This window comes from Aquarana catesbeiana, linkage group LG03, assembly GCF_042186555.1.
Source record: "Aquarana catesbeiana isolate 2022-GZ linkage group LG03, ASM4218655v1, whole genome shotgun sequence".
NCBI classification, from domain to species: Eukaryota; Metazoa; Chordata; class Amphibia; order Anura; family Ranidae; genus Aquarana; species Aquarana catesbeiana.
This window is the reverse complement of record NC_133326.1, coordinates 247779998-247804966: the sequence shown is the minus strand read 5'-3', so window position 1 is coordinate 247804966 and position 24969 is coordinate 247779998. Positions and strand designations below refer to the sequence as shown.

General features: G+C 41.4%; 1 protein-coding gene across 1 annotated transcript in view; it reads left to right on the top strand.

Annotated features, from left to right (window-relative positions):
• Window positions 1-24969, top strand: part of TWF1 (twinfilin actin binding protein 1) — an 84429-nt gene that overhangs the window by 55976 nt on the left and 3484 nt on the right. Inside the window, exons 4-8 of the mRNA XM_073619947.1 lie at window positions 3820-3915; window positions 14060-14164; window positions 16943-17068; window positions 20261-20411; window positions 24660-24781. Of these exons, the coding sequence (XP_073476048.1) occupies window positions 3820-3915; window positions 14060-14164; window positions 16943-17068; window positions 20261-20411; window positions 24660-24781 (600 nt within the window). The remainder of the gene's footprint in view (window positions 1-3819; window positions 3916-14059; window positions 14165-16942; window positions 17069-20260; window positions 20412-24659; window positions 24782-24969) is intronic.

Sequence of the window (24969 nt, the reverse complement as noted above, 5' to 3'; positions counted from 1 at the left end):
GTAGGGTTATGGTGTGACGGCACCACCGACACCCAAAGACCAATTTTTCCCCACCCGTTACTTCTATCCAAAGTCTGTGGTAGAGGCAACAGAATTTATCCAAAAAATCTCCAATCTTGTTCCCAGTGCACTGCATTGTGGCCTCATCATACAGACTGGCTCTCCAAGCCGTTGCCTTCAAAATAAAGAAAGCTTGCAGGGAAAATGTAATTTCTTGGGCTTTATAATTGCAATTATTGCAGCAGCAGCTTCTATACACAGTACAGATGTGCCACTTTACAGGTGGACTAAGGGGACCCACCAGGCACTATATTGAAAGGAATTTTTCATGTTTATGCTGTCACTTTAAGCATCAATAAATTACTGCTCATTTAAAAATGAAGTTTGTTACAAACTTTTCTTTCATTGATACATGACCCCCAGGGCTTTACCCGGACTCCCATAACCATTGTATGCCCAATTACTTGCATATATCCCTTCAAAATGGGCACTTTTGATTTTCCACATTTGGGTCCCATAGACTTCAATGGGGTTTGTTATTCGGTTCCGAACTTCCGCGATGTTCAAAAGTTCTGGTGCAAACCGAATGGGGTTGTTCGGCACATCCCTAAAGGTCACCAAAAGTCACCCAGCCCATCTACCCAAAAGACACGAAACTGGTCCCGTTGGTTAGTGCTACGTTTGCACTGCTAAGATTTTTATTTGTGCTGTTATGGTTTTTTTTTTAGTTATAACAGCTTGTATTTATTTATCACACCCCACCCACTTTGCACCCCGTGTTATTAAATCTTAAAAATAAACATACCGTATGTTAGTACTACGGTTGTGCTTCTTTGTGTCGTAAAAATATAAATTTGTGCTGCTTTTATTTTTAAGATAATAGCGATTCTTTTTTCCAGACAATTACATCACCCCATCCTCCTGTCACTTACCTGGTTAGCTCCGGCTCGGGGGCCACTGATAGTGTTGGGTGATGTCATAGTCTGGGAAAAACATTTGCTAATATTGTAAAAATAAAAGCAGCACAAATGTAAGTTTTTACGGCACAAACATGGCACTAAAGAAACATACTTGAGTTTTTATTTGTGTTGATTGTAGGGGGCAAAGCGGGTGGGGTTTGATTAAAAAGAAAGAAAAAAAAATGGTTATAACCAGAAAACCATAACAGCACAAATAAAAATTTTAGCAGCACAGCCCAGCACAATATTTTTTTTTTTTTTTTTTTTCCGGTGGTGCAAGACAGACAAACATATCCTACCGTGACAGGACGAGATGCAGATCCTCCTCCTGGCTTCATATTCTGCGAAAAGTAGTTGTGTACTGCAAAGTGGTCTTTGTTTTTTTGGGTCTATTGCCCAATTTGTTCTCTTCTTGTCTCCAGACAATTTACCGTACTCTGGGCGAAAAGGTCCTGTTGTCTATCCTCTGTAAAGGGGTACACCTTCTTCCCACACTTTACAGCCGAGACTGCGCACACAGACGGGACAGCAGAGAAGAGATGTACAGCAAACACTGTACTCATGTAATGCAGTCCCAAAGTGGACTGCCTACAATCTCTTTTTAGCCCTTTGTACAGAAGAGAATTGCCTAAAACTCATTTTTTGAGCATTTGTATTTCTATGTGAGGTGAAAGACAACAAAACGCATCCTTTTTCCTAACTGATTTGACACATCCGCCTTTACTACCTGGGATGAACATCCCCTTCAATACTTTGTCCCTCTGTACATGCTTAATGGGCTGAATGGCACAAATAGAATAGACGAGAGAGGACACCCCTGCCTAACCCCTGAACAGACTGGGAAGAAACTGTGAAGAAAACAGACAGACAGGTTCCCGTATACCAGGACCTGGCTCACCACTCCCGAATACAGACCCCTCAATCTTCAGAAGCGGCCCTGGCAGGCTCATTTTCTCCAGGACTCTAAACAAAAAGGCATGCAACACCTTGTCATAGGCCTTTTCTAAATCAATCCCTAGCAGGGTTTATTATTTATCTGAGCGTAGAAAGACAAATCCTAATATATCCTAATTAACAATCATTCCAGTATTCTTTATTGGTTTTATCTCAGCAGTTGTACAACAAGGGTGCCACCTGAGCTGTAGTGATGCTCTATAGACAGAAATATATATATAGTGCACTCATTAACCACTTAACCCCCGGAAGATTTGGCTGCTCAATTACCAGGCCATTTTTTGCGATACGGCACTGCGCCGCTTTAATTGACAATTGCGTGGTCATGCGACGTTGTACCCAAACAAAATCAACATCCTTTTTTCCCACAAATAGAGCTTTCTTTTGGTGGTATTTGATCATCTCTGCGGTTTTTATTTTTTGTGCTATAAACAAAAAAAGCTTCAATTTTGAAAAAAACACAATATTTTGTACTTTTTGCTATAATAAATATCCCAAATTTTTTTTTTCAAAAAAAGCTATTTTTTTCCTTAGTTTAGGCCGATATGTATTCTTTTTCTACATATTTTTGGTAATAAAAAACCGCAATAAGCTTATATTGATTGGTTTGCGCAAAAGTTATAGCATCTACAAAATAGGGGAAAGATTTATGGCATTTTTATTATTATTTTTTTTTTTTACTAGTAATGGCGGTGATCATCGATTTTTATCGGGACTGAGACAGATCGGACACTTTTTTGTCACATTTTTGGGACTATTGGAATTTTTACAGCGATCAGTGCTATAAAAATGCACTGATTACTGTGTAAAGGTCACTGGCAGGGAAGGGGTTAACACTAGGGGGCGATCAGGGGGGTTAACCGTGTTCCTTAGGGAGTGATTCTAACTGGGGGGGGAGGGGACTGACTGGGTGAGGAGACCGATCGTACCGTTCATGTGAAGTATGAACAACAGATCGCTCTCCTCACCCCTGACAGCACAGAGATCTGTCTGCTTACATTTACAGATCTCAGTTCTGTCTCTGTGTGGAGCACAACTGCGGCGGCTGGTCGGGAAGGGTTTAAAACTATGTAATTAAACAATAAAGAGTGGGGTGTCTGCAGGAGCAGGGGGGTGAGTTCTGTGGGCAGCCATGTTCTGGAAACTATATGATAAAATAGAAGGAATCTTCTCCTGCAGCCCCCGTCCACATGACTACTCCCAGTGACAATGATGAGGATGGCAGATCTGTCAGCCTGCCATGTGCCCCTTTCACACGATCGGCCCGCTCAGATCTACCTGTCCGTTTTTCAGGACTGGATGTAGTAATGAGGGTTAGGGAGACAAGGTGCCTAGTAGGGGGGTGACTTTGCTGCCACTTGCCTCTGCAAGGTACCTTACCAATATTGAAGAAAGACATGTTCCCTGGTATGATTCAGGAAGTGGAGCTGCACACTTGCTGTCCTCCCTTTCTTGGCCACCAAGGCTGCATGCCTGGGTAAGGGTCTGGCTTGGGATGCCCTAAAGCAGTAACTTCATATACCAAATTAAGGCCCCAAGCATGTCAATTTTAAAAAGTTTGTGTATATACAACGTTGCACTTTCAAAAGATTCTCTCCCTAGCCTTGAAAAAGGTAAGAAAATGGCAATTATAGCTCCTATAGACTTCAGTAGTATTTGGCGCTATGATTAGGGTTCACAGACTTCCCACTGAGTTCACCAATTTTCCTATGAATTAAACTTTTATCTGGTTCGCACAGCCTTGCTGGCTAGGTGGTGTAAGCTTCAGGATGGATAGACAAATCCTGTGGAAGGAAAAGATGGCTACCTTATGTGTATTTCAACTGTGTACTTGGCTGTTTGTCTTTAATTGTACATGCAGGAATGCTTTAACTTGATTGTAACAACTGCTAATTATTTCTATTAGGTACGACAAAAAATGTTGTATGCTGCAACTAGAGCCACTGTGAAAAAGGAATTTGGAGGTGGGCATATAAAAGAGGAGCTTTTTGGAACCACTAAGGTGTGTGCAATTCTAAAGATTATTTATGACTGAGGCTGATTTTACTAAAGGAGTTGACAATATTTACATAATAAAGTGTGTGACTGTTCACTTCAATTATCCAACCATATGAAAAACAAATTCCTTATTTCAGATGCACATGACTGGATAATTGAAGACCCACTGACTAATCTAAACTGTCAATTTAAATTAAAGTGATTGTAAAGGCAGAAGGTTTTTTTATCATAATGCATTCTATACATTAAGATAAAAAGCCTTCTGTGTGTAGCAACTCCCCTCAGCCCCCCTAATACTTACCTGAGCTCTATCTAGTTCCAGCGATGTTGCAGGAGTGTCTCGGCTGTCCGGGACTCCCCTCATTGGCAGAGACAGCAGCGTTGGGCCATTGGCTCTCGCTGCTGTCAATCAAAGTCACTCAGACAATAAGGAGAGAAATTTGGTGGGGGGCGGGCCGTGGCATCTGAATGGAGCTGTGGCTCGGCTCAGCTGCCCCCATAGCAAGCTGCTTGCTGTGGGGGCACTCAACAGGAGGGAGGGGCCAGGAGCACAGAAGAGGGACCCAAGAAGAGGAGGATCAGGGCTGCTCTGTGCAAATCCACTGCTCAGAGCAGGTAAGTATGACATGTTTGTAAAGTTTTGTTTTTTTTAGTTAAAAATAACTATCACTTCAAACTTGTAGAGTATTGGTAAATTTCCAACACACTGACCATCCCTTAAATTTAGATTATTTTTTTTTTCTTTTTTAATGCTCTGTTTAGAAGGAAAATATCTATTACATTTTATGATTTCAGCAAACACAGATGGCTGTATGAAACTGATATTGCTTTTGTATATATTTTGGATGAGTAGTAACTATTGGGTGCCTCTGCCAATAGACCTTGAGCTTGTGTCGTTAGTATGAATTGCTTCAAAGATTCATTGACAGGTACATTTGACCTGCAGCTGACCTATGAATTCTGCTCTTCAAAGCAGTTAGGCCCCTTTCACACTGGGGCGGTGGGGGCGTCGGCGGTACAACAGCGCTATTTTTAGCGCTGCTGTACCGTCGTTCTTGCAGCGGTATTTGGCCGCTAGCGGTTCGGTTTTAACCCCCGCTGGCGGCCGAAAAAGGGTTAAATCCGCTCGTACAGCGCGGCTATAGCCGCGCTGTCCCATTGATTTCAATGGGCAGGAGCGGTTTAGGAGCGGTGAATACACCACTCCTTCCCTGCTCCAAAGAAGCGGCTCGCAGGACTTTTTTTACCGTCCTGCGAGTGCACCGCTTCAGTGTGAAAGCCCTCGGGCTTTCACACTGAACAAACAGCGGAGGCTGTTTAGGGGCGGTTTTCAGGCGGTATTTTTAGCGCAATACCGCCTGAAAACCGCTCCAGTGTGAAAGGGGCCTTACCGCTCTAACTCAAAATACAAAGAAATCCAAATGCTTATAAATTCTGGTGTTAAATTAGTGGTGCACCGAAATGAAACTTCTGGACCGAAACCAAAAATTCAGGAGTTTGGAGTCCTCGTTTAATATTAAAATATCTGCCCAGTTGCTGCTTGTGGCATTTCCTAGATCCATTTATTTTGTGACTAGTACTAGTGACACAGCTATTTCACCTTTGTACCTTCTCTTACTATATTTACAGCTGCAGTGACAACAAATACAATAACTTCGCAAAGGAATCTGCTTACATACCTGAAAGCTATAAAAGGGTGTTTCCTACAATTAATGTTGACTGGGTATTAATTGTGTCAGATGACGAAACGTTGCTTTTTACTGTAATGCACCTTTACAGTAAACGCACACCACATTTAAAGCAAACCTATCAGATCCATTTCACAAGTACAGTGCATGCTTAGAAATGTACAAGTTTTAAACCCATATTTTTAAAGCCCTGGAGGTACCTAGAAAATTGGATTTTCTTACCTAAATCCATTTCACTGAGTTTTTTGAGGGACACATGAATTCAGAGATGGTCAAGTTATTCTGCTGCCCACAGGTGATTTTTTTTTTTTTTTGCAAACAAAAAAAAAAAAAAAGGGAGGGGTGGGTGGGGGGTTGGTGCAGGAATAACCTTTCATGCTTAATTTTTGTGGAAAAGCAGTACCAAAAACATGGTCGTGAACACAGAGGGATGGGACCTGATTCCCTTGGACTCAAACAAATACATTTTTATGATAAGTGCAAAAACCCCATAAAACATGAACGTGTGAACAGACGACCAGGTGGTGACAACCTTGCATAACTGGGAAACAGTATTCTACTGTCAAAAAGACCTATAAGCAGATCTTGTAGGAAAGGTTATAACCCAATCCTTAAAAACATAAACATGATGGTTGGTGTTAGCTGTTGAGAAATGGTGGGATAGGAAGCAGATTCCCCCTTTTGAGGACCATCAGGAGTGACAAAAAGAGTCAGTCAGTCTTCCTGATAGAAACATTGGCTATGAGGTGACCTTACACAGCAGGAACCTACATTCAGGCAGTGGAGGAAGATCTACTTCTGATGAACTGCAGCTGAGGGCGAGAGATGGGAGAATGATATCCCAGTTAAGGCAACAGGCTTAAACCGTTTTAGGAAGGAAGTTCTGGGGCTCAACATCACCTTGTGTAAGACCAGAATGGGTTCTTTATTTGATAAGGCTGTCCGCTCAGACGTTGGCTTTGAAGAGGTGATATCAACAAGGAACGCAACCTTGTGAGTAAACGTGAAATATCCCTGATAGGTTCAAAAGGGGGCTTTTGAAGGACCCAGAGAACCAAATTGTGATCCCACAGATCCATTGGTGACACAAGAAAAAATCCACATGGCAGACACCCTGTACAAAAATCTTGATCGTAGAATGAGAAGCCAGCAGTCTTTGGAACAAGATCAAGATTGCAGACCCCTGACCCTTAACCCTTTTGCTGCCACCAATGTATATGATATGTCAGCAACCGCTGGGGGTTTAAAACACTTCTTGGCGGTCAGTTGGAAGTTATCGAATGGCTGTATACACTTCCACACACCTTGTGAACATTATCATCCCACCCCAACCCACCCTCTGTCATGTCTCCTGGGCTCCACACTCCCATTGGTGGACTGGGGACTGGAATGTCGGGTGCCACCAGGTAGAGGGGAGGGAAACCGGTGAACTCAAAAGTGTGTGTGTGTGAAATGTTACTTCTGGGTCCTGTTGTCCGAAAGAACCCTTAACCACTTGCCTACTGGGCACTTTCACTCCTTTCATGCCTAGGCCAGTTTTCAGCTTTCAGTGTTGTCACACTTTGAATGACAATTGCAGGGTCATGCAACACAGTACCCAAATTAAATTTTTTATAATTTTTTTCACACAAATGGAGCTTTCTTTTGGTGGTATTTAATCACTGCTGGGTTTTTTTTTTTTTTTTTTTGTGCAAAGAAAAAAACGAAAAAAAGGCCGAAAATTTAAAAAAAAAAACAAAAAACTTTTTTTCTTTCAGTTTCTGTCAGTAAATAAGTATTTTTTTCTCCTTCACTGATGGGCACTGAGAGGCAGCAATTAATGTGCACTGATGAGGCTTCACTGAAGGGCACTGATTAGGTGTCACGAATATGCCGCACTGATAAGCAGCACTGATGAGCACTGATAGGCGGCAATGATGGGCTCTAAAAGGTGGCACTGATTGGTGTCACTGATGGACACTGCTGGGGCTGCACTGTAATCAGGGCACTGATGATCAGTGCCCTGGTTACCTGTACATTCTCCCCTGCGAGGAGATGCCGCTGATCGATTTTCCTCGCCTCACACTCTCAGTGTAAGCGGAAGAGAGATGATAAATGGCACTTCCTTGTTTACGTGTGACCAGCTGTGATTGGACACAGCTGATCATATGAATAAAGAGCTGCTTCATCGGCTCTTTACTGAGATTGGGGTCGCGCTGTGTCCTAGGAACACAGCGCGGACGTGATCCTCGCGCTGCGTGCCCCCGGCTGTTCTATGACATCGTCCAGGAATGAGAGTGCCACCCCGCCACCATCATTTTACTATACGGCGGGCAGCAAGTGCTAAAGAGAACCTGTCACTAAAGTATCACATAGGTGATTTTTTTTTTTTGTTCCCTATGTGATTAAAAAAAAAGGTTTAGTGAATAAACAGCAGCTGGGAATGTTTGTAAGTCCTACAAGGCAACTTTCAATCATCAGATGGAAGCCATTGGCCAGCAGCTGCCCAGTTGCTTCCCCGCACCCCAGGAACATTTGTTCCCTTTTTCCCCCTGTACATGCCCCCACAATTTTTCTCCGGCTCAGTGCTCCCATAGACAGGCCTGGAATCGGCATGGTGGGTGCTGCCGAATAGAGGGGAGGAAGACCAGCAATTGTCTGTTAGCTTTAGTGGAGGACAGGTGAGACATTGAGGTCTAAAAGAGAACCTACCACAACAAAAAGTATCACATAGAGAACTTTTTGTCCTTTATGTGAAAAGAAATTAAGTTTTTAGTTTAAACAACAACAAAAAAAGTATAAAAAAGTGAATTTTGCAGTAGAGCACTTAAACCCTGCCCCCAAAAGTTGAGCCCCACCTTCACATATAAGCATAAACGCACATGATGGGGGTGCCTACACACAAAACTATTGATTGCGCTACACATTACATATCACCATGTATGCCAGAATGTTAACAATAATTCTAGGTTATTTATTCACGGTTGCCTCTAAACTGATGACAAATAAACTGCTGGAATCACAGAGAGGGCATTACCAAAAAAATAAAAGAAAAAACTCCTCAAAGGAGTACAAGACAGATAAACAGTTTGCAGGGACAGAAAACTTGCCAGAGTTCTTCCAGTCTCCATAAAAGAACAGCGTGTGCGTCTGGAAGGTCTTTAGAGTTTGGAAGGCCCTAAAGGAGCCAAGACCTAGGGTCGGCATCAGTACAATCTATAGGATGAACTTCTTTAAGTTTTAAGGTGGTGTGCACTGATGGACAAAATGGCTTTAAAGTTCACCTTTTAGAATGTGTTACCTGTTACACCTTGTCACAGGGATCTGCCAATGAGTAAACTACAAGCCCTGTCTTCCACTGCGGCAGACAGACTTTTAGTTTCAATGAGCTACAAGTGTATTAATCAGTGTGCTTGTAGTCCACTGACGCTTCCTCCAGCTTTCTAAGTGAAAGCTCATACAGAGCTATATGCATATGTGCAGAGCCCCCCCCCCCCCATGTTGAGGGCATGTGGCCTGGTATGGTTCAGGTTTTTTTTTTTTTTTTTTGCCATGGTGGGTCCCGTCCGAATCCATACTAGACTCAAGGGCCTGGTATGGACCTGGGCGGGGGGGGGCCCCACGCTGTTTGTTTTTTTTTTTTTGTTTTTTTTTTTTACATTCAGCGGGGAAGCCCGTTGCCAGCTGATAACTCATTGGCTGTTAAGGACGCGGAAGCCGGTTTCCTGGCCCCCTCCTTATTACCAGTTATATAAAGTGTAAAAAAAAAAAAAAAAAAACCCCTGCAAAATGCAAATCGTGGTAAAAATGCGTGTCCAAAAACGCGCCAAGCACAGCAAAAAGCACTTCAGAAACGCTCAAAAGCAAAATGCATAGATGTGAATCGAGCCCCAGTAAGATAATATGCTGGCTACATACTATTACCATGTTAATGTCATAGGCTGGTAACTGGACAGAATATTTCATGTAACACAAAGTAACAACTTGGTTACCACATTGGAGCGCAGCCACCATTTGCCTAGGTGCAGGACCACCACCCTGCTGTTCAGGCTCGAAATTCAGATAGATCAACAAATTGTCTGTACGATACATACAACAAGTTATTAAGATTTGTTTCTTTTTGTAATCCTTAACAGCAGATCTGCAAACAGTCAAACCTACACACATAGAATGTGATTTACAAAATGCCTACTTTTTTAGTTAGTTAAAAGAACACCTGATAATAGGAAAAATATTTGCACGTGATTGGACGACTAAATTGTACTGTATATAGCTTTGTTGCCCTAAGTGGAAAAAGGTGCTACTTTAGTAAATCAACCACACCAATTCAAGGTAAATTTGTTGTCTAGGTGACAAAAAATGTCTGGGTGACCAACTGTTCACGGATTGAATAGCTGGTTTGAAGGGAATTTTTTTTTTGCACTATTAAGTAGACTGCTGATTAGAATCGCTTTGTGAAACAAACAATACTGCGTGCCTTAAAATGTTTCTTTTGCAACCAAACACGGTACACAACTCCATCAATCCTACATAGGATATACCCCGAGGTAACTGATCTGTGCTGTTTTAGGAACTTCAGTTCTCCATGTCTTCTGTTCTTGTGCCACACAGGCTATTCTCTTCAGAAAAAATTCTCAAAAATGTACAGATTCCATCCTCCCAGAAAACCCTGCTTTCCTTTTATTGCATCTTTTATTCAGTAGAGTAGAGAATAACAGGTTGATGGAAGACAAATAAGATATACCAAAAAATTTGGATAGATTTTATGTTTTCAGAGGCCATGCTCTTCTGAATGGAGACCCATGATCACCTTGGACACCTCTCAGTGTTCTTAACTATCTTTATTAGAAACCCTCAGGTAGAAAAGTTCATATATAAACAGATTAACAATAATACAGAAATTAAAGATGAAAATAATCCTCCCTCCAGCTAGAATTAAAAATAAGACTGACGTCTTACATGGGACATTGGGTGGCCACCTTACCCTATATACACACCTCCATCAATCACTCGTCTTGCATACACATACAGACAAAAAGTCCTTGACCCGGGTCTTATTGAGTAAATATTGTTCAAATGTTGCTCAGATATATAAAGTGATAAAAGTAGAGTACCATGGGCATATACATAGGACAATTAACTGTATCAGAACTGCATAAAGGCGAGAACTCCACCCATAGGATTGACTCGAATATATTGAACAGAGATCCATGCAGTATGGCGCTGTTAAGCACGGGGGTCAACATTTAGTGACATGACAGACCCAAGTCCATTGATGTTTTTACATAGGAAAACATGTAATATCGCTCACCATTTAGGCGTCTTAATCTGAATGTCTTGTGGTCCGCGGAGTAGCTGTGCTGACACCGTCTCCTGGCTTGTCAGTGAACCATGCTGATAGCCTTACACTTCCGGCAGTACTGATTCCTCCAGACTACGCTTACGGTAGATCGCCAGGTACAAGGGTAGTCAGCTGGGCTATGGCAATCAGCTAAGTAGGCGGTATTGTAGACAGCCACATGAGGAGGCAGCGGAGAAGCAGGATCGCTGTTTAAATTTAGCGGTATTGGTCCGTCCAGGGGTGGAGATGGACTGAGGTGGTTCCGGGCTATTTGGTGGGCATCCAGAGGTCCCAGCCACCACACAGGTGATGGCGTGATGCTTACGCGTTTCACCTGGTCACAGGTTTCCTCAGAGCATACGTGCTGGGTCAGGATACGTGCTTTAAATAGTCCCACTAAGGATATCAATTACTAATCAAGGACACTCACACCTGGACACCATTCATTACGTCATTCACCACTAGTGCAGAATTAAAAACCATATATAAATGCAGTTAATTAACGGACCTGATGGATAAATTGAGAAAGCAATAATAAATATATAGTTTTTCTCAAAAAATGGAAAGCATTCACTTCTGCTTAGCAGTGGCCGCTCACCAAGGGGATATGTGTACAATTAACCTGTATATGGTAGTAAATGCATATAAGGTACTTTTGATAAGCAACCACAACTCCCCCTGGGGGATGCATGCCTAATTAGCCCATATAAGGTATGCTGATGTATACCCCTAATAGTGAATCTGTACAGTATACCAATGTGATCTCGAAACCCCGTAACCATATTAGGGGAGTATATACAGAGGCAGCCTATACAAACCCTATACAGGGGCAAAAAAACTTCTCAGGAAACAAGAGTAGGGAAAATAAATTTCCACGCAAAGGTCCATCTCATTAGCGTTCCAGAAATGCAGAAAAACTGCATTCATTATTCAAGCCCAAAGGCTGTAGGCTTTTTAAGTAGAAGATCCACATCTTCTCTTTTTGATATAAAATCCTATCATAGTCCCCCCTTCTAGAAGGCAAATTCAGTTTATAAATACCCTTGCATTTAAGGCCACTTGGATCACCGCCATGGGCCTTCAGAAAGTGCAATGCAAGGGGATGGTCATCTTCTTTGTTGATGATACTTAGGACATGTTCACCAGTTCTGGTCTTAAGTTGTCTCTTAGTCTTGCCAACATAAATTAGTCCGCATGGACAAGTCAACATATAGATTACACGTGTTGTAGCACAATTAATAAAATTCTTAATCTTAAATTGGTTTTGGCCGTCGGAACTGGTGAACATGTCGGTCCTATCAACATACTTACAAATATGGCACCTGCCACACGGATACATGCCTCTCAGGGGGGGGAGGCTGGTAAGCCAGTCTCGTCTTGGGGGTCTACTATACTCAGGGACTATTTAAAGCACGTATCCTGACCCAGCACGTATGCTCTGAGGAAACCTGTGACCAGGTGAAACGCGTAAGCATCACGCCATCACCTGTGTGGTGGCTGGGACCTCTGGATGCCCACCAAATAGCCCGGAACCACCTCAGTCCATCTCCACCCCTGGACGGACCAATACTGCTAAATTTAAACAGCGATCCTGCTTCTCCGCTGCCTCCTCATGTGGCTGTCTACAATACCGCCTACTTAGCTGATTGCCATAGCCCAGCTGACTACCCTTGTACCTGGCGATCTACCGTAAGCGTAGTCTGGAGGAATCAGTACTGCCGGAAGTGTAAGGCTATCAGCATGGTTCACTGACAAGCCAGGAGACGGTGTCAGCACAGCTACTCCGCGGACCACAAGACATTCAGATTAAGACGCCTAAATGGTGAGCGATATTACATGTTTTCCTATGTAAAAACATCAATGGACTTGGGTCTGTCATGTCACTAAATGTTGACCCCCGTGCTTAACAGCGCCATACTGCATGGATCTCTGTTCAATATATTCGAGTCAATCCTACGGGTGGAGTTCTCGCCTTTATGCAGTTCTGATACAGTTAATTGTCCTATGTATATGCCCATGGTACTCTACTTTTATCACTTTATATATCTGAGCAACATTTGAACAATATTTACTCAATAAGACCCGGGTCAAGGACTTTTTGTCTGTATGTGTATGCAAGACGAGTGATTGATGGAGGTGTGTATATAGGGTAAGGTGGCCACCCAATGTCCCATGTAAGACGTCAGTCTTATTTTTAATTCTAGCTGGAGGGAGGATTATTTTCATCTTTAATTTCTGTATTATTGTTAATCTGTTTATATATGAACTTTTCTACCTGAGGGTTTCTAATAAAGATAGTTAAGCTTAATATCAGTGTGTCCTCATTGAAGAAACTGCTTTTTTGGAATCTTTTCCGACTTTTTTTCTTTTGTATATGCTGTTGGTTAAGTTCAGAGGACAATTACCCTGTTTTATGTGGTTTTTTTCACGATCTATAGTCTGTGGTAATGATATACGCAGGTGTATATATCTGAGCAGGTAATCGGTAAGCCGCCAGTAAAGCTCACGCACACCTGCGCTTGATTGGCAACGTCAGTGGTCTTTTTTTCTTCTGTTTATATTATCACCTCTCAGTGTTCACCTGAGAGCTCCCCTTATACCACCCCCTACTTCTTCCCAAGATCCACCCCTCACTCCCCCTTTCAACCTCTTTCACTCCCCCTTCCCCCTCCTGTCCGTTTTTTCTTTTCCCACCCTCCTTCCTTTACAAAGCACAGTTCACATGATTACCCCCTTTCCCAATTATGTTGACTCTTAGACTTATACTCATCCCTGGCCCCCTCTTTCTATATCCTAGTTCTACTCCATTCCACCTTCTAACTTGCTTCCAAAGTAAAAATTTGATTTCTAGGGATGTCTTGGACTAAATGTAATCATATCTACTTTATGACTGTACTACTCACTAGATATTGTTATATACTTGATTTGCTCTTTGCTTTTAACTTCTGAATTGAGAATTTAAAATGTTTCTATTGCATTATATATTTTATTTTAATAGTTTTATTGAGTGTTTGAAAGAAACAGTGCATTATGTATTTTACAATTACATATTCCATTATCTATCAGGTATTTTTTTACTTTTCTTTGCTTAGTTTTTACTGTAGAATTTTAATATAATGTGCTTGTTGATTTTTCAACAGGAGGATGTTTCACTTAGTGGATATAATAAGTATTTAGTTTGCCGTTCAGCTCCTGCCCCTCTTACTGCATCAGAAGAAGAGCTAAGGCAAATAAAGATTAATGAGGTAAAACTTGGGTTGTAACCATTTAAACATTTTTTTTACATTTTGGAAAACTGTTTGCACAGTAGTATAATAAGGGTGCTTCACATTTTACTCCAATCATTTAATCTGAACAGATAGAGTATCTCACAAAAGTTAGTACACCCCTCACATTTTTGTAAATATTTTATTATATCTTTTCATGTGACAACACTGAAGAAATGACACATTGCTACAATGTAAAGTGGTGAGTGTACAGCAGTGGTGTCCAAACTATGGCCCTCCAGTTGTTAAGGAACTACAACTCCCATCATGCCTAGTCATGTCTGTGAATGTCAGAGTTTTACAATGCCTCATGGGAAGTGTAGTTCCGCAGCAGCTGGAGGGCCGTAGTTTGGACATCCCTGGTGTACAGCTTGTATAACAGTGTAAATGTGCTGTCTCCTCCAAAATAACTTAACACACAGCCATTAATGTCTAAACCGCTGGCAACAAAAGTGAGTACACCCCTAAGTGAAAATGTCCAAATTGGGCCCAAAGTGTCAATATATTTTGTGTGGCCACCATTATTTTCCAGCACTGCCTTAACCCTCTTGGGCATGGAGTTCACCAGAGCTTCACAGGTTGCCACTGGAGTCCTCTTCCACTCCTCCATGACGACATCACGGAGCTGGTGGATGTTAGAAACCTTGCGCTCCTCCACCTTCGGTTTGGGGATGACCCACAGATGCTCAATAGGGTTTAGGTCTGGAGACATACTTGGCCAGTCCATCACCTTTACCCTCAGCTTCTTTAGCAAGGCAGTGGTCATCTTGGAGGTGTGTTTGGGGTTGTTATCATGTTGGAATACTGCTCTGCGGCCCTGTTTCCGAAGGGAGGGGATCATGCTCTGCTTCAGTATGTCAGAGTACAAGTTGGCATTCATGGTTCCTTCAATGAACTGTAGCTCCCCAGTGCCGGCAGCACTCATGCAGCCCCAGACCATGACATTCCCACCACCATGCTTGACTGTAGGCAAGCCACACTTGTCTTTGTACTCCTTACCTGGTTGCCGCCATAAATGCTTGACACCATCAGAACCAAATTAGTTTATCTTGGTCTCATCAGACAACAGGAGATGGTTCCAGTAATGCATGTCCTTAGTCTGCTTGTGTTCAGCAAACTGTTTGCGGGCTTTCTTGTGCATAATCTTAAGAAGAGGCTTCCTTCTGGGACGACAGCCATGCAAACCAGTTTGATGCAGTGTGCGGCGTATGGGCTGAGCACTGACAGGCTGACCCCCCCCAACCCCCCACCCCCCACCCCTTCAACATCTGCAGCAATGCTAGCAGCACTCATACGTCTATTTCCCAAAGACAACCTCTGGATATGACTCTGAGCACGTGCACTCAACTTCTTTCGTCGACCATGGCGAGGCCTGTTTTGAGTGGAACCTGTCCTGTTAAACTGCCGTATGGTCTTGGCCATCGTGCTGCACCTCAGTTTCAGGGTCTTGGCAATCTTCTTATAGCCTAGGCTATCTTTATGTAGAGCAACAATTTTTTCTTTTTTTCAGATCTTCAGAGAGTTCTTTGCCATGAGGGGCCATGTTGAACTTCCAGTGACCAGTATGAGAGAGTGAGAGCGATAACACCAAATTTACCACACCTGCTTCCCATGCACACCTTTAGACCTTGTAACATGAACGAGTCACACGACACCAGGGAGGGAAAATGGCTAACTGGGCCCAATTTGGACATTTTCACTTATGCCCCGTACACACGATCGGAAATGTCGCCAGCAACACTCCGATGAGAGATTTTGGTCGGAAAATGCGTCCATGTGTATGCTCCATTGGACTTTTGCTGGTGGAATTCCAGCCAGCAAAAGATTGAGAGCAGGTTCTCTATTTTTCGTTCGAAAAAGTTCCTATCCGATAATGCGATAGTCTGTATGCAGTTCCGACACGCAAAAAATCTCGCATGCTCGGAAGCATTGAATTTCATTTTCTCGGCTCATTGTAGTGTTGTACGTCACCGTGTTCTTGACGGTTGAAAGTACAGAGAACTTTTGTGTGACAGTGTGTATGCAAGCCAAGCTTGAGCGGAATTCCATCGAAAAAACCATCCAAGATTTTTTCCTACCGAAATTCAGCTTGTGTGTACTGAGCATTAGGGGTCTACTATTTTTTGTTGCCAGCAGTTTAGAAATTAATGGCTGATGAGTTATTTTGAAGGGACAGCACACTTATACTGTTATACAAGCTGTACACTCACTACTTTACATTGTAGCAAAGTGTCATTTCTTCAGTGTTGTCACATGAAATGATATAATAAATTATTTACAAAAATGTGAGGGGTGTACTCACTTTTGTGAGATACCGTATATACTTTGCATACAGAATATTACATTATACAAGTTAGTGTTTTTTTTTTTTTTCCATCTTTTACTACTTCACAGAAAGGCCTTAATATATTATTCTATTAACCTTCATTACATGTCCACTTTTATTATACCACCATCAATGCTGGAAAACCCTTTTTATTTTTTTTGTATCATTATAGTCATTCATCAAATACCTGAAAAAAAAAATAGTTTGCATCCAAAGTCATCAAACATAAATGGTTTTGTTGAAATAATGTTAAAAGACAGATGTGAGCAAATAACTCAAAGCAGGCTATTAAATGAAAATTGCATGATCCAGCAAGTTAAATATATTTGACAGTGGAAAATTCATGTTTGGCTGGGGATCTGGTGCTTTATTGCTGTACCTAAACACGGGCTATTTCATCCAATCATGAATGGTTATGCCTAATATTTCAGATTCAAACGGATATTGGAGTAGACACAAAACAACAGACTCTCCAAGGGGTTGCTTTCCCAATACAGAGAGATGCATTCCAGGCACTGGAACAGCTAAAAAACCATAAACTAAACTATGTTCAGTTGGTATGTAGAACTTGATTTTTAATATTTGGTTATTGCAAATTAAATGTGAGATATATATGATGCAGATGATTTTTTAATATGATCTGCAATCTGCAATGCAGATTGTATAAAATGTCACCATGATCTTTTGCAGGATAAAGCTGTTTTCTTCACACTTGACCTTTATTTTTGATTTACTGTTTGTAATATCTAGTAGTTTTCATGCTTTTTTCCTCCTGTAAAATTTAATTTTTTTTTAAAGTGAAATTCTGAAAAGTATGAAAGTGCAGCCTCATTGTTTATATGGAACAAGCCTGGCTGTAAGGCATGGGTGCCACACACTAAAAAGGGCAGTGCAGTTTCCTGCATACGGAACTGCATGGTACCAAAGCACCATGTGGCTTCCCTACAGCTGCGTTTTAAAAAAGGTGCAGGAACCTTTTTCCTACAGAAATACGCAGGCACAACAGCTCATTGAAATGAATGTCCTGCTGTGCCCATGCAAACGCAGCACGCAGAACCACACTAATGTAAACCTAGACCTAAGCTAGAACCACATTTGCATTTTTTTTGCCAATGACTGTAAACAAACTTTGCATTACTGGAGATTTTGAAACAAACACATTTTTGTAGGGGGTTTTCAGGTTTTATATTAAGTTAGGAAACATTACTTGCTTGGTTACTTTACCTTTTTATGTAATAGCAAAAGTAGGAATTTCATAGACTGGGCCATTCATAATTTTATATTGCAGAAGGGTCATGGCATAATGAAAAGTTTGAACAGCTCTCTGTAAAAAGTCTACACTATGCTATTATTGATTGCAAGCTTACATTTACACACAGTAGTATTGGCTGTGTGGGCACACGTCTGAAATGTGAGGAAGAAAGCTATATGACTTCTGTATTGAATTTCAGCCTAATGCTGCCTAGTGCAGGCACAATATGTAGAATAGGCAGTATAGGTAGTTGTCCAGGTTGCTGATTTACGTTTTACATATCCTAAATACAAATTACTGAATGGGAACTGTCATGTTCCAATTGCCATAGATTAGCAGCAGCTAATGCTAAATCGACTCAGGTCGGACCAACCAATTCTGATATAAATTATATTTATTGTTTACCAATGAATGAATTTTGTATACTAATAAATTAACAAATTAAATCTACATGTCTGTGTGTCTTGACATTTGATTTATTGACCACACCTTAGATGGTGATGGTGTGAGTCCAGAAGTGTTTTTTAATCACTTTAGCTCCTGAAGATTTAACCCCCTTCCTGACCAGGCCATTTTTTGCTTTTCGGCACTGCGTTATTTTAACTGACAGTTGCGTGGCCATGCAACGCTGTACACAAATGAAATTTTATATAATTTTTTTTCACACAAATAGAGCTTTCTTTTGGTGGTATTTGATCACCACTAGGGTTTTTATTTTTTGCGCTATAAATTAAAAAATTGTTGTGGGTTTTTTTTTTTTTTGGTCTTTTTTTTTTTCTGCTCTAATTAGAAAATCTAATTTCTTCATAAATTTAGGCCAATATAAATGCCAATAATATATTGATTGGTTTATGTAAATGTTATAGTATCTACTATGAGTGTTAAATCAGCCAACACATATACTGGAGGTTTTTTTTTTTTTAGTAGTAATGGTGGTGATCAGCAATTTTATAGAGGGACTAATCACAGCACAGCTGGCGCACCCCCTACCTGGGAGTGCTGGATCACATACTAGGTACATGATCTGACACAGGCGAGCTGCTCTACCATTGTACTCCTACATGAGACAGTTGACAAGCAGTTAATAGACATGGGAAGCTTATGAATAAACAGATTGGCATGGTACTGCAAAACCTTGAGTTGCCATCCTTGTTGAGATCATTTGATGTCCCCAATCTGCATATTGGTTTATCAATAATAGTATATCAGCCCGTAAGTAGCATTAATTACTTATATTGCAAGTAGGTTATTTTGTGCAAATTTGAATTATGTATTTATATGGTGGCCATATAATTCAATTGTACAGGGCGTGTGAATGCAGGTTGTGATGCCCCTACTAAATACATTACATTGCAAGTGTAAACACACAGCAAATTAAAACACTTACATGCAAATATATTATATGTACAAAATGCTTTGTATTATACAAAGAAAGGCTGGGTAGTGGCACAACCAGATAGTTAAGCAAATACTTACAGGAGTCCATAAATTAGTCCTTAAAGCAAAGAGCTGGGTGTAGTGGGAGGACAGTCTATGTCAGGGCCAGCCTTGTGGGGGAAGTTAAAGCAAGCTCCAAACATGCGGAAAAAGAAGAAAGGCGCCTCTGAGTTAAGACTGTAAATTTATTAGCACATAGGTGCATTATAAACTCAAATGGAGGTTAGGGAGAATAGGCACATGTTGAGTCAGTAGGAGGTTGTCCTCTATCCCGGCTGTAAAAACTTTTCGTGGCTCTCTCAACCTTTTGTGATGGCTGTCCCGTCCCACAGGATGCTCGGTGATCGTGTAGAACTAAGAGTGAAGCTTGGAGAGTAGCTGGAGCTCGATGGTGAGGGCTGGAACGCAGCATTGGGTGTGATGGCGTCACTGGTTTGCTCACGACGATGTTTCGGAGCATGTGCACTGGACAGTTGTACACAGAGTGCGCTCCTTTCTCAAGCTGATCACCGAGCATCCTGCGGGACGGGATAGCTATCACAAAAGGTTGAGAGAGCCACAGGAACATTTTTACAGCGTCCTACTGACTCAACATGTGCCTATTCTCTCTAACCTCCATTTTAATGCATCTATGTACCAATAAATTTACAGTCTTAACTCAGAGGCGCCTTTATTCTCTCTTTTTTTTTTTTTTCTGCATGTTTGGAGCTTTCTTTAACTTTCCCCACAAGACTGGCCCTGACATAGACTGTCCTCCCACTACACAGAGCTATTTACTTAAAGGACTAATTTATGGACTCCTGTAATAATTTCCTCAACTATCTGGTTGCGCCACTACCCAACCTTTTTTTGTATAATACAAAGCATATTATACATATAATACATTTGCATGTAAGGGTTTAATTTGCTGTGTTTACACTTGCAATTTAATTTTTTTAGTAGGGGCAACACAACCTGCATTCATACGCCCTGTACAATTGTATTATGTGGCCACTTAACCATCTTCTCTCTATGTATTATACAAGCTGTCTTTATTAATAGTTATATTTATTATCTACAGAAAATAGATATACCAAATGAAGTAATTGTTTTGGCAAACACTGCATACACAGAAATGAAGGATTTGCCGGCAAGAGTTCCGAAGGATGCTGCACGCTATCACTTTTTCTTGTACAAGCATTCACATGAAGGAGACTATTTGAATTCTATAGGTACTATTTTTAGCTTCTTCATGTATTATTAGAGTGTAGGACATTACTAAACTACGTGGACTGCATAATCTAAAGTGTTGGAAGGGAAAATCTCCCTCTACTTTTCCCATGCTGTGGCTGTAAGCTCTGCATTCAGATTTTGCCATTTGACAAAACGTGTCTGTTGCTAAAATGTAGTTTTGGGAAGATTACATAATGGTTGGAACCCATTTTGGTATTTTTTATTTTATTTTTTTGCTATATCTGTGAAGATTTACCCTAAAGCTTCCTGGACAGCCAGTACAGTCCACATCATGTCACCGCAACTTTTGATAAGTGAAAGCAGGCATTTATATATAGGGTACTTTCACAAAGGCAATCTGATCAGGTCAGCCTATCAGGTTTTTCAGATAGACCTGATTATGCTGCTTAGATAGTCTAATTAGACTGGTAAGGTGTCCGTTTATGAAGCAGTGAAATCTATTCACTGCTTCGTTCTCCGGCATTCACAGTGAAGATTTTTCTCCTCTGTGTGCCAGTTTATGAAGCTTTGTAGATCGCTTCACCTTCGGAGGAGTGAAGAGATCTACAAATGCTTCAAACAGTGGAGAACGGCCCCTGATACTGGAATCTCGTGAGACTTTACGAGATTACAGCACCAGAAATACAGAGATGTCAGTTTATTAAGCGGTGATAAATTATCACCGCTCAATACACGGACGATTAATGTTAATAAAATAATGAGTCCCCCTACATTATATACATATGTATACACACACACACATTATATATACATGTATACACACACACATGATATATATATACATATACACATTATATATATATATATATATATATATATATATATATATATATATATATATATATATATATATAATATATATATGTGTATACACATAAATATGACAGGGGGACATGTTTACAGTGTTGGGGGGGTCTGAACGAGGCATAAGGAAGTTAAAAATCTTCCTCCTTCCCCCTCAGATCCCCCCAGATTTCCTCTTCACTCCCCGATTCACCACCTCTGAGCTGGTGAACCTGGGAGTGTGAATTCTGATACAGATCGCCAGTGAAGCGGTGAGATCACCACTTCATAAACTGGCCCTTACTGTGTCATTCATGAGAATTCTCCGCGTGTAGAGATAATCGGCGGGAGAACAAGTTCAAACATGTTCTCCCCCGATTATCACTGTTTCATAAACTGTTTATGGACTGTGATCAGCGGTGATCCTCGGGATCACCGCTGATCACTGCTTCATAAACGGACACCTAAGTCTCCCATCCAATTTTTGTATTCATGTGTCTTTATAATTAAGTGAGATTGTGTAGATCGCTCTTCATATGCACTTTGTATTTAATGCGAATGGTGGTGAGCATCTGTGAGGGAAGTGTACAATGAGGACATACAGTGGCTGTAAATGAATGTCAGTTCACAGTGGGCTATTTAAGACCCGACCCACTGGTCCCTCCTTGCTCTGAAGAAGTTTGCTGATAGGTGAACGAAACCAGTCAGCGTGATGTCACTACGCAACTCGGGTGATCCTGCCTGACCCACCCTTCCACCCCGTCCAACTATTGGGAAGCAGGCTGGCTTCGAAGGACATCAATCCTCCCGGGCTATTGGACTATGTAACTGGAACTGGCAAGCATGGACTACACACAAAATGAGGATTTGCTACAACCCCCCTTCTGTGAGACAAGAGGTTGTGAGCATACTGATGAATTAGCAGCTATATGATGCCCAGTGATTGCTATATGGGCATCATCTATTTATGTGTTGCATCCTCATTAGTCTTTATTCACCCAGCGACATGTGGCTGTGAATCTCCTGTCGGGGGTTGAATTACACCAACTTTTGTGACTGGTTCTGCTGTTCATCCATAGACCTCATTCAAGGTATAGCCAGCTACTCTCATTCCCATCCCGCTCTTATCTCCCCATCCAGCCTGCAATACCCTCATTGCGGTTCTATTGAACACTCAGCTTGAGCTGCATTCTATGTGGATTGTTATACCCTTCAATTGAAGAAATTCCAGGGTTGGTCTCTGTGAATAGAGTGATTTACCATTGGAATAATCTCATCCTTTTTCCCACTGTCTGTGGAAGAGCCCATGTATCCCCATAGACTTATTGCAGTGTGGACCGTGTGTGGTGTATGAGGTGTGCTGCCGGCAATGTTTGATTGTCATTTTTTTAATGTTTGCACTAGTGATAGTTTTTTGTATCAATTCATTTACCGTATATACTCGAGTATAAGTCATTCCGAGTATAAGTCGAGGCCCTAATTTACCACAAAAAAATTGGAAAAACGTATTGTCCCGAGTATAAGACGAGGGTGAGAAATACACAGCTACTGTAAGTGGAAAAGAGGGTCAACAATGCCCATTTGCAGCCTCACTGTGCCCATTTGCAGCCATAGGTCCCCTGAACTTCAAACTCGGTAGTTAAGGGTTCCTAGATGCCCCCTAGCTGCAGCCAAAATTTGGGGTCTCTGAACCCAAAGGGTCCCGAAATGACATTGTTGCAGATGGACACAGTTGACCGACTTTGGGGCCCCGTATCTCGGGGCCACTTAGTGCTAGGAACCCCAAATTTGGTGTGCAAACCCAGTCGAACTAGCACCATAAAATATCCAAAGCTGGGGTTTCTAGCACCAAGTGGCCTCGAGATACAGGGCCCCAAAAATCGGCACAAGCACTTTTCTGCAGCAGAGAATGACATTTTCCGAACCTACTTTGGAGCCCTGTATCTTGGGGCCCTGTATCTTGAGGCCACTTGGTGCTAGGAACTCCAGCTTTGGATATGTTGTGGACCCAGTTCCACTGGGTTAGCACACCAAATTTGGGGTTCCTAGCACCACGTGGCCCTGAGATACTGGGCCCCAAATTCGGTTCGGAAAATGAGATTTTTTGCTGCAGAAAAGTGCTTGACTCCAGTATAAGTCGAGGGGGGCACTTTCAGCACAAAAAAATGTGCTGAAAAACTCGACTTATACTCGAGTATATACGGTAATCATTTTCATTAAAGTTGTTTTTTAAGTCCAGAATGTTCCTTAATAAGGTTTCTTGGTGATCTTTACTCTCCATTTTTTTCAGTTTATGCATGACCTTAAGGAACCACACCTGTTAATTTAGGTGGGGGCCCCAGCATAGGAATACGGTTCTGACCTTGAACCACCCTGTGCATCAACTAATTTTCAAGGTCTGCCTGGGTGTCTTTAGACATTTTTGACTGGATGGTCCATGAATTTCATTTGAAACAGCAGGTGTAAAGGAACTTAACACCCGCCTACCTCTAGGTCCCATCAGGCCTACTTTAAAAAAAGCAGCACTCTTCTCTTTGGACGAACCGGATTGGAAGCAGTTAGATGTAAATGGTCATCAGAGTCCCTTTATTCCCGGCCACTCGTAGAGCTCTGCAAAAAACACTGACTTGTCATCCACCCTGCTCTCTGCTCCAGTGAGCAGGGAATCTGAGCAGATCCCCTGCTGATCAAAATGCAGACTGCCCATGTGAAAGGACCCATAGGGTTTTGCTGCTTTTTCAGTAGTTGGGGGGGGGGGGGGGGAGGGGGGTAATTTTATCCCAGAGATGTGTTTAAACTTCCTGGCCCTGAGACACAAAGGAAAGTGAAAGGAAATCTCTGCTTGCACGCTGAACAGTAACCCAGTTATCTCCATAATAGGTGACCCTAGAGAAGATTTCTGTTCTGATGACAAGTGTAACAAAATTTTCAGATGAATTAGGATGAATCTTCCTAATAGGGACTGAGGCAGTACAGTAAAATAAATCTGACCGTAGTTCTAACCTTTCCTTTACCTTTGTTAACTGGGACCTGATATAGACAGGTGTGTGCCTTAGCAAATCATGTCCAATCAACTGAATTTACCACATGTAGACTCCAATCAAGTTGTAGAAACATCTCAAGGATGATCAGTGAAAACAGGATGCACCTGAGCTCAGTTTTGAGTGTCATGGCAAAGGCTGTGAATACTTATGTACATAAGATATTTATTAAAAATAAAAATTGCAAAGATTTCAGACAAACTTTTTTACATTGTCATGGGGTATGGTTTGTAGAATTTTGAGGAAAATAATGTAATACATTTTAGAACAAGGCTGTAACATAACAAAAGGTGGAAAAAGTGAAGCGCTGTGAATACTTTGCGCTTACTAAAAAGATACAATACTGAACCATAAATACTCCTGTGAGTCTACTAACATTATCTGGATTTTTTGTTTTTTCAGTGTTTATTTATTCAATGCCGGGCTATGCCTGCAGTATACGAGAGCGTATGCTGTATTCCAGCTGCAAGAGCCCTTTGTTAGATGTTATTGAAAACAGGCTGATGATGGAAATTGCCAAAAAGGTAAGTTTACTTTTTCTATTTTATTTGTTTGAAGGGTGTTTCTGTATTTTGTTAGTGTATATTAATATGACCTTTTTACATTTGTGACTTTATGTCCCTTTTTTTTTTTTTTTTTTTTTTTTTTTTTCTACTCCAGTTTTAAACACCATAGTGCCATTTTTAGTATTTGTTTTGTACTAAGGGGTATG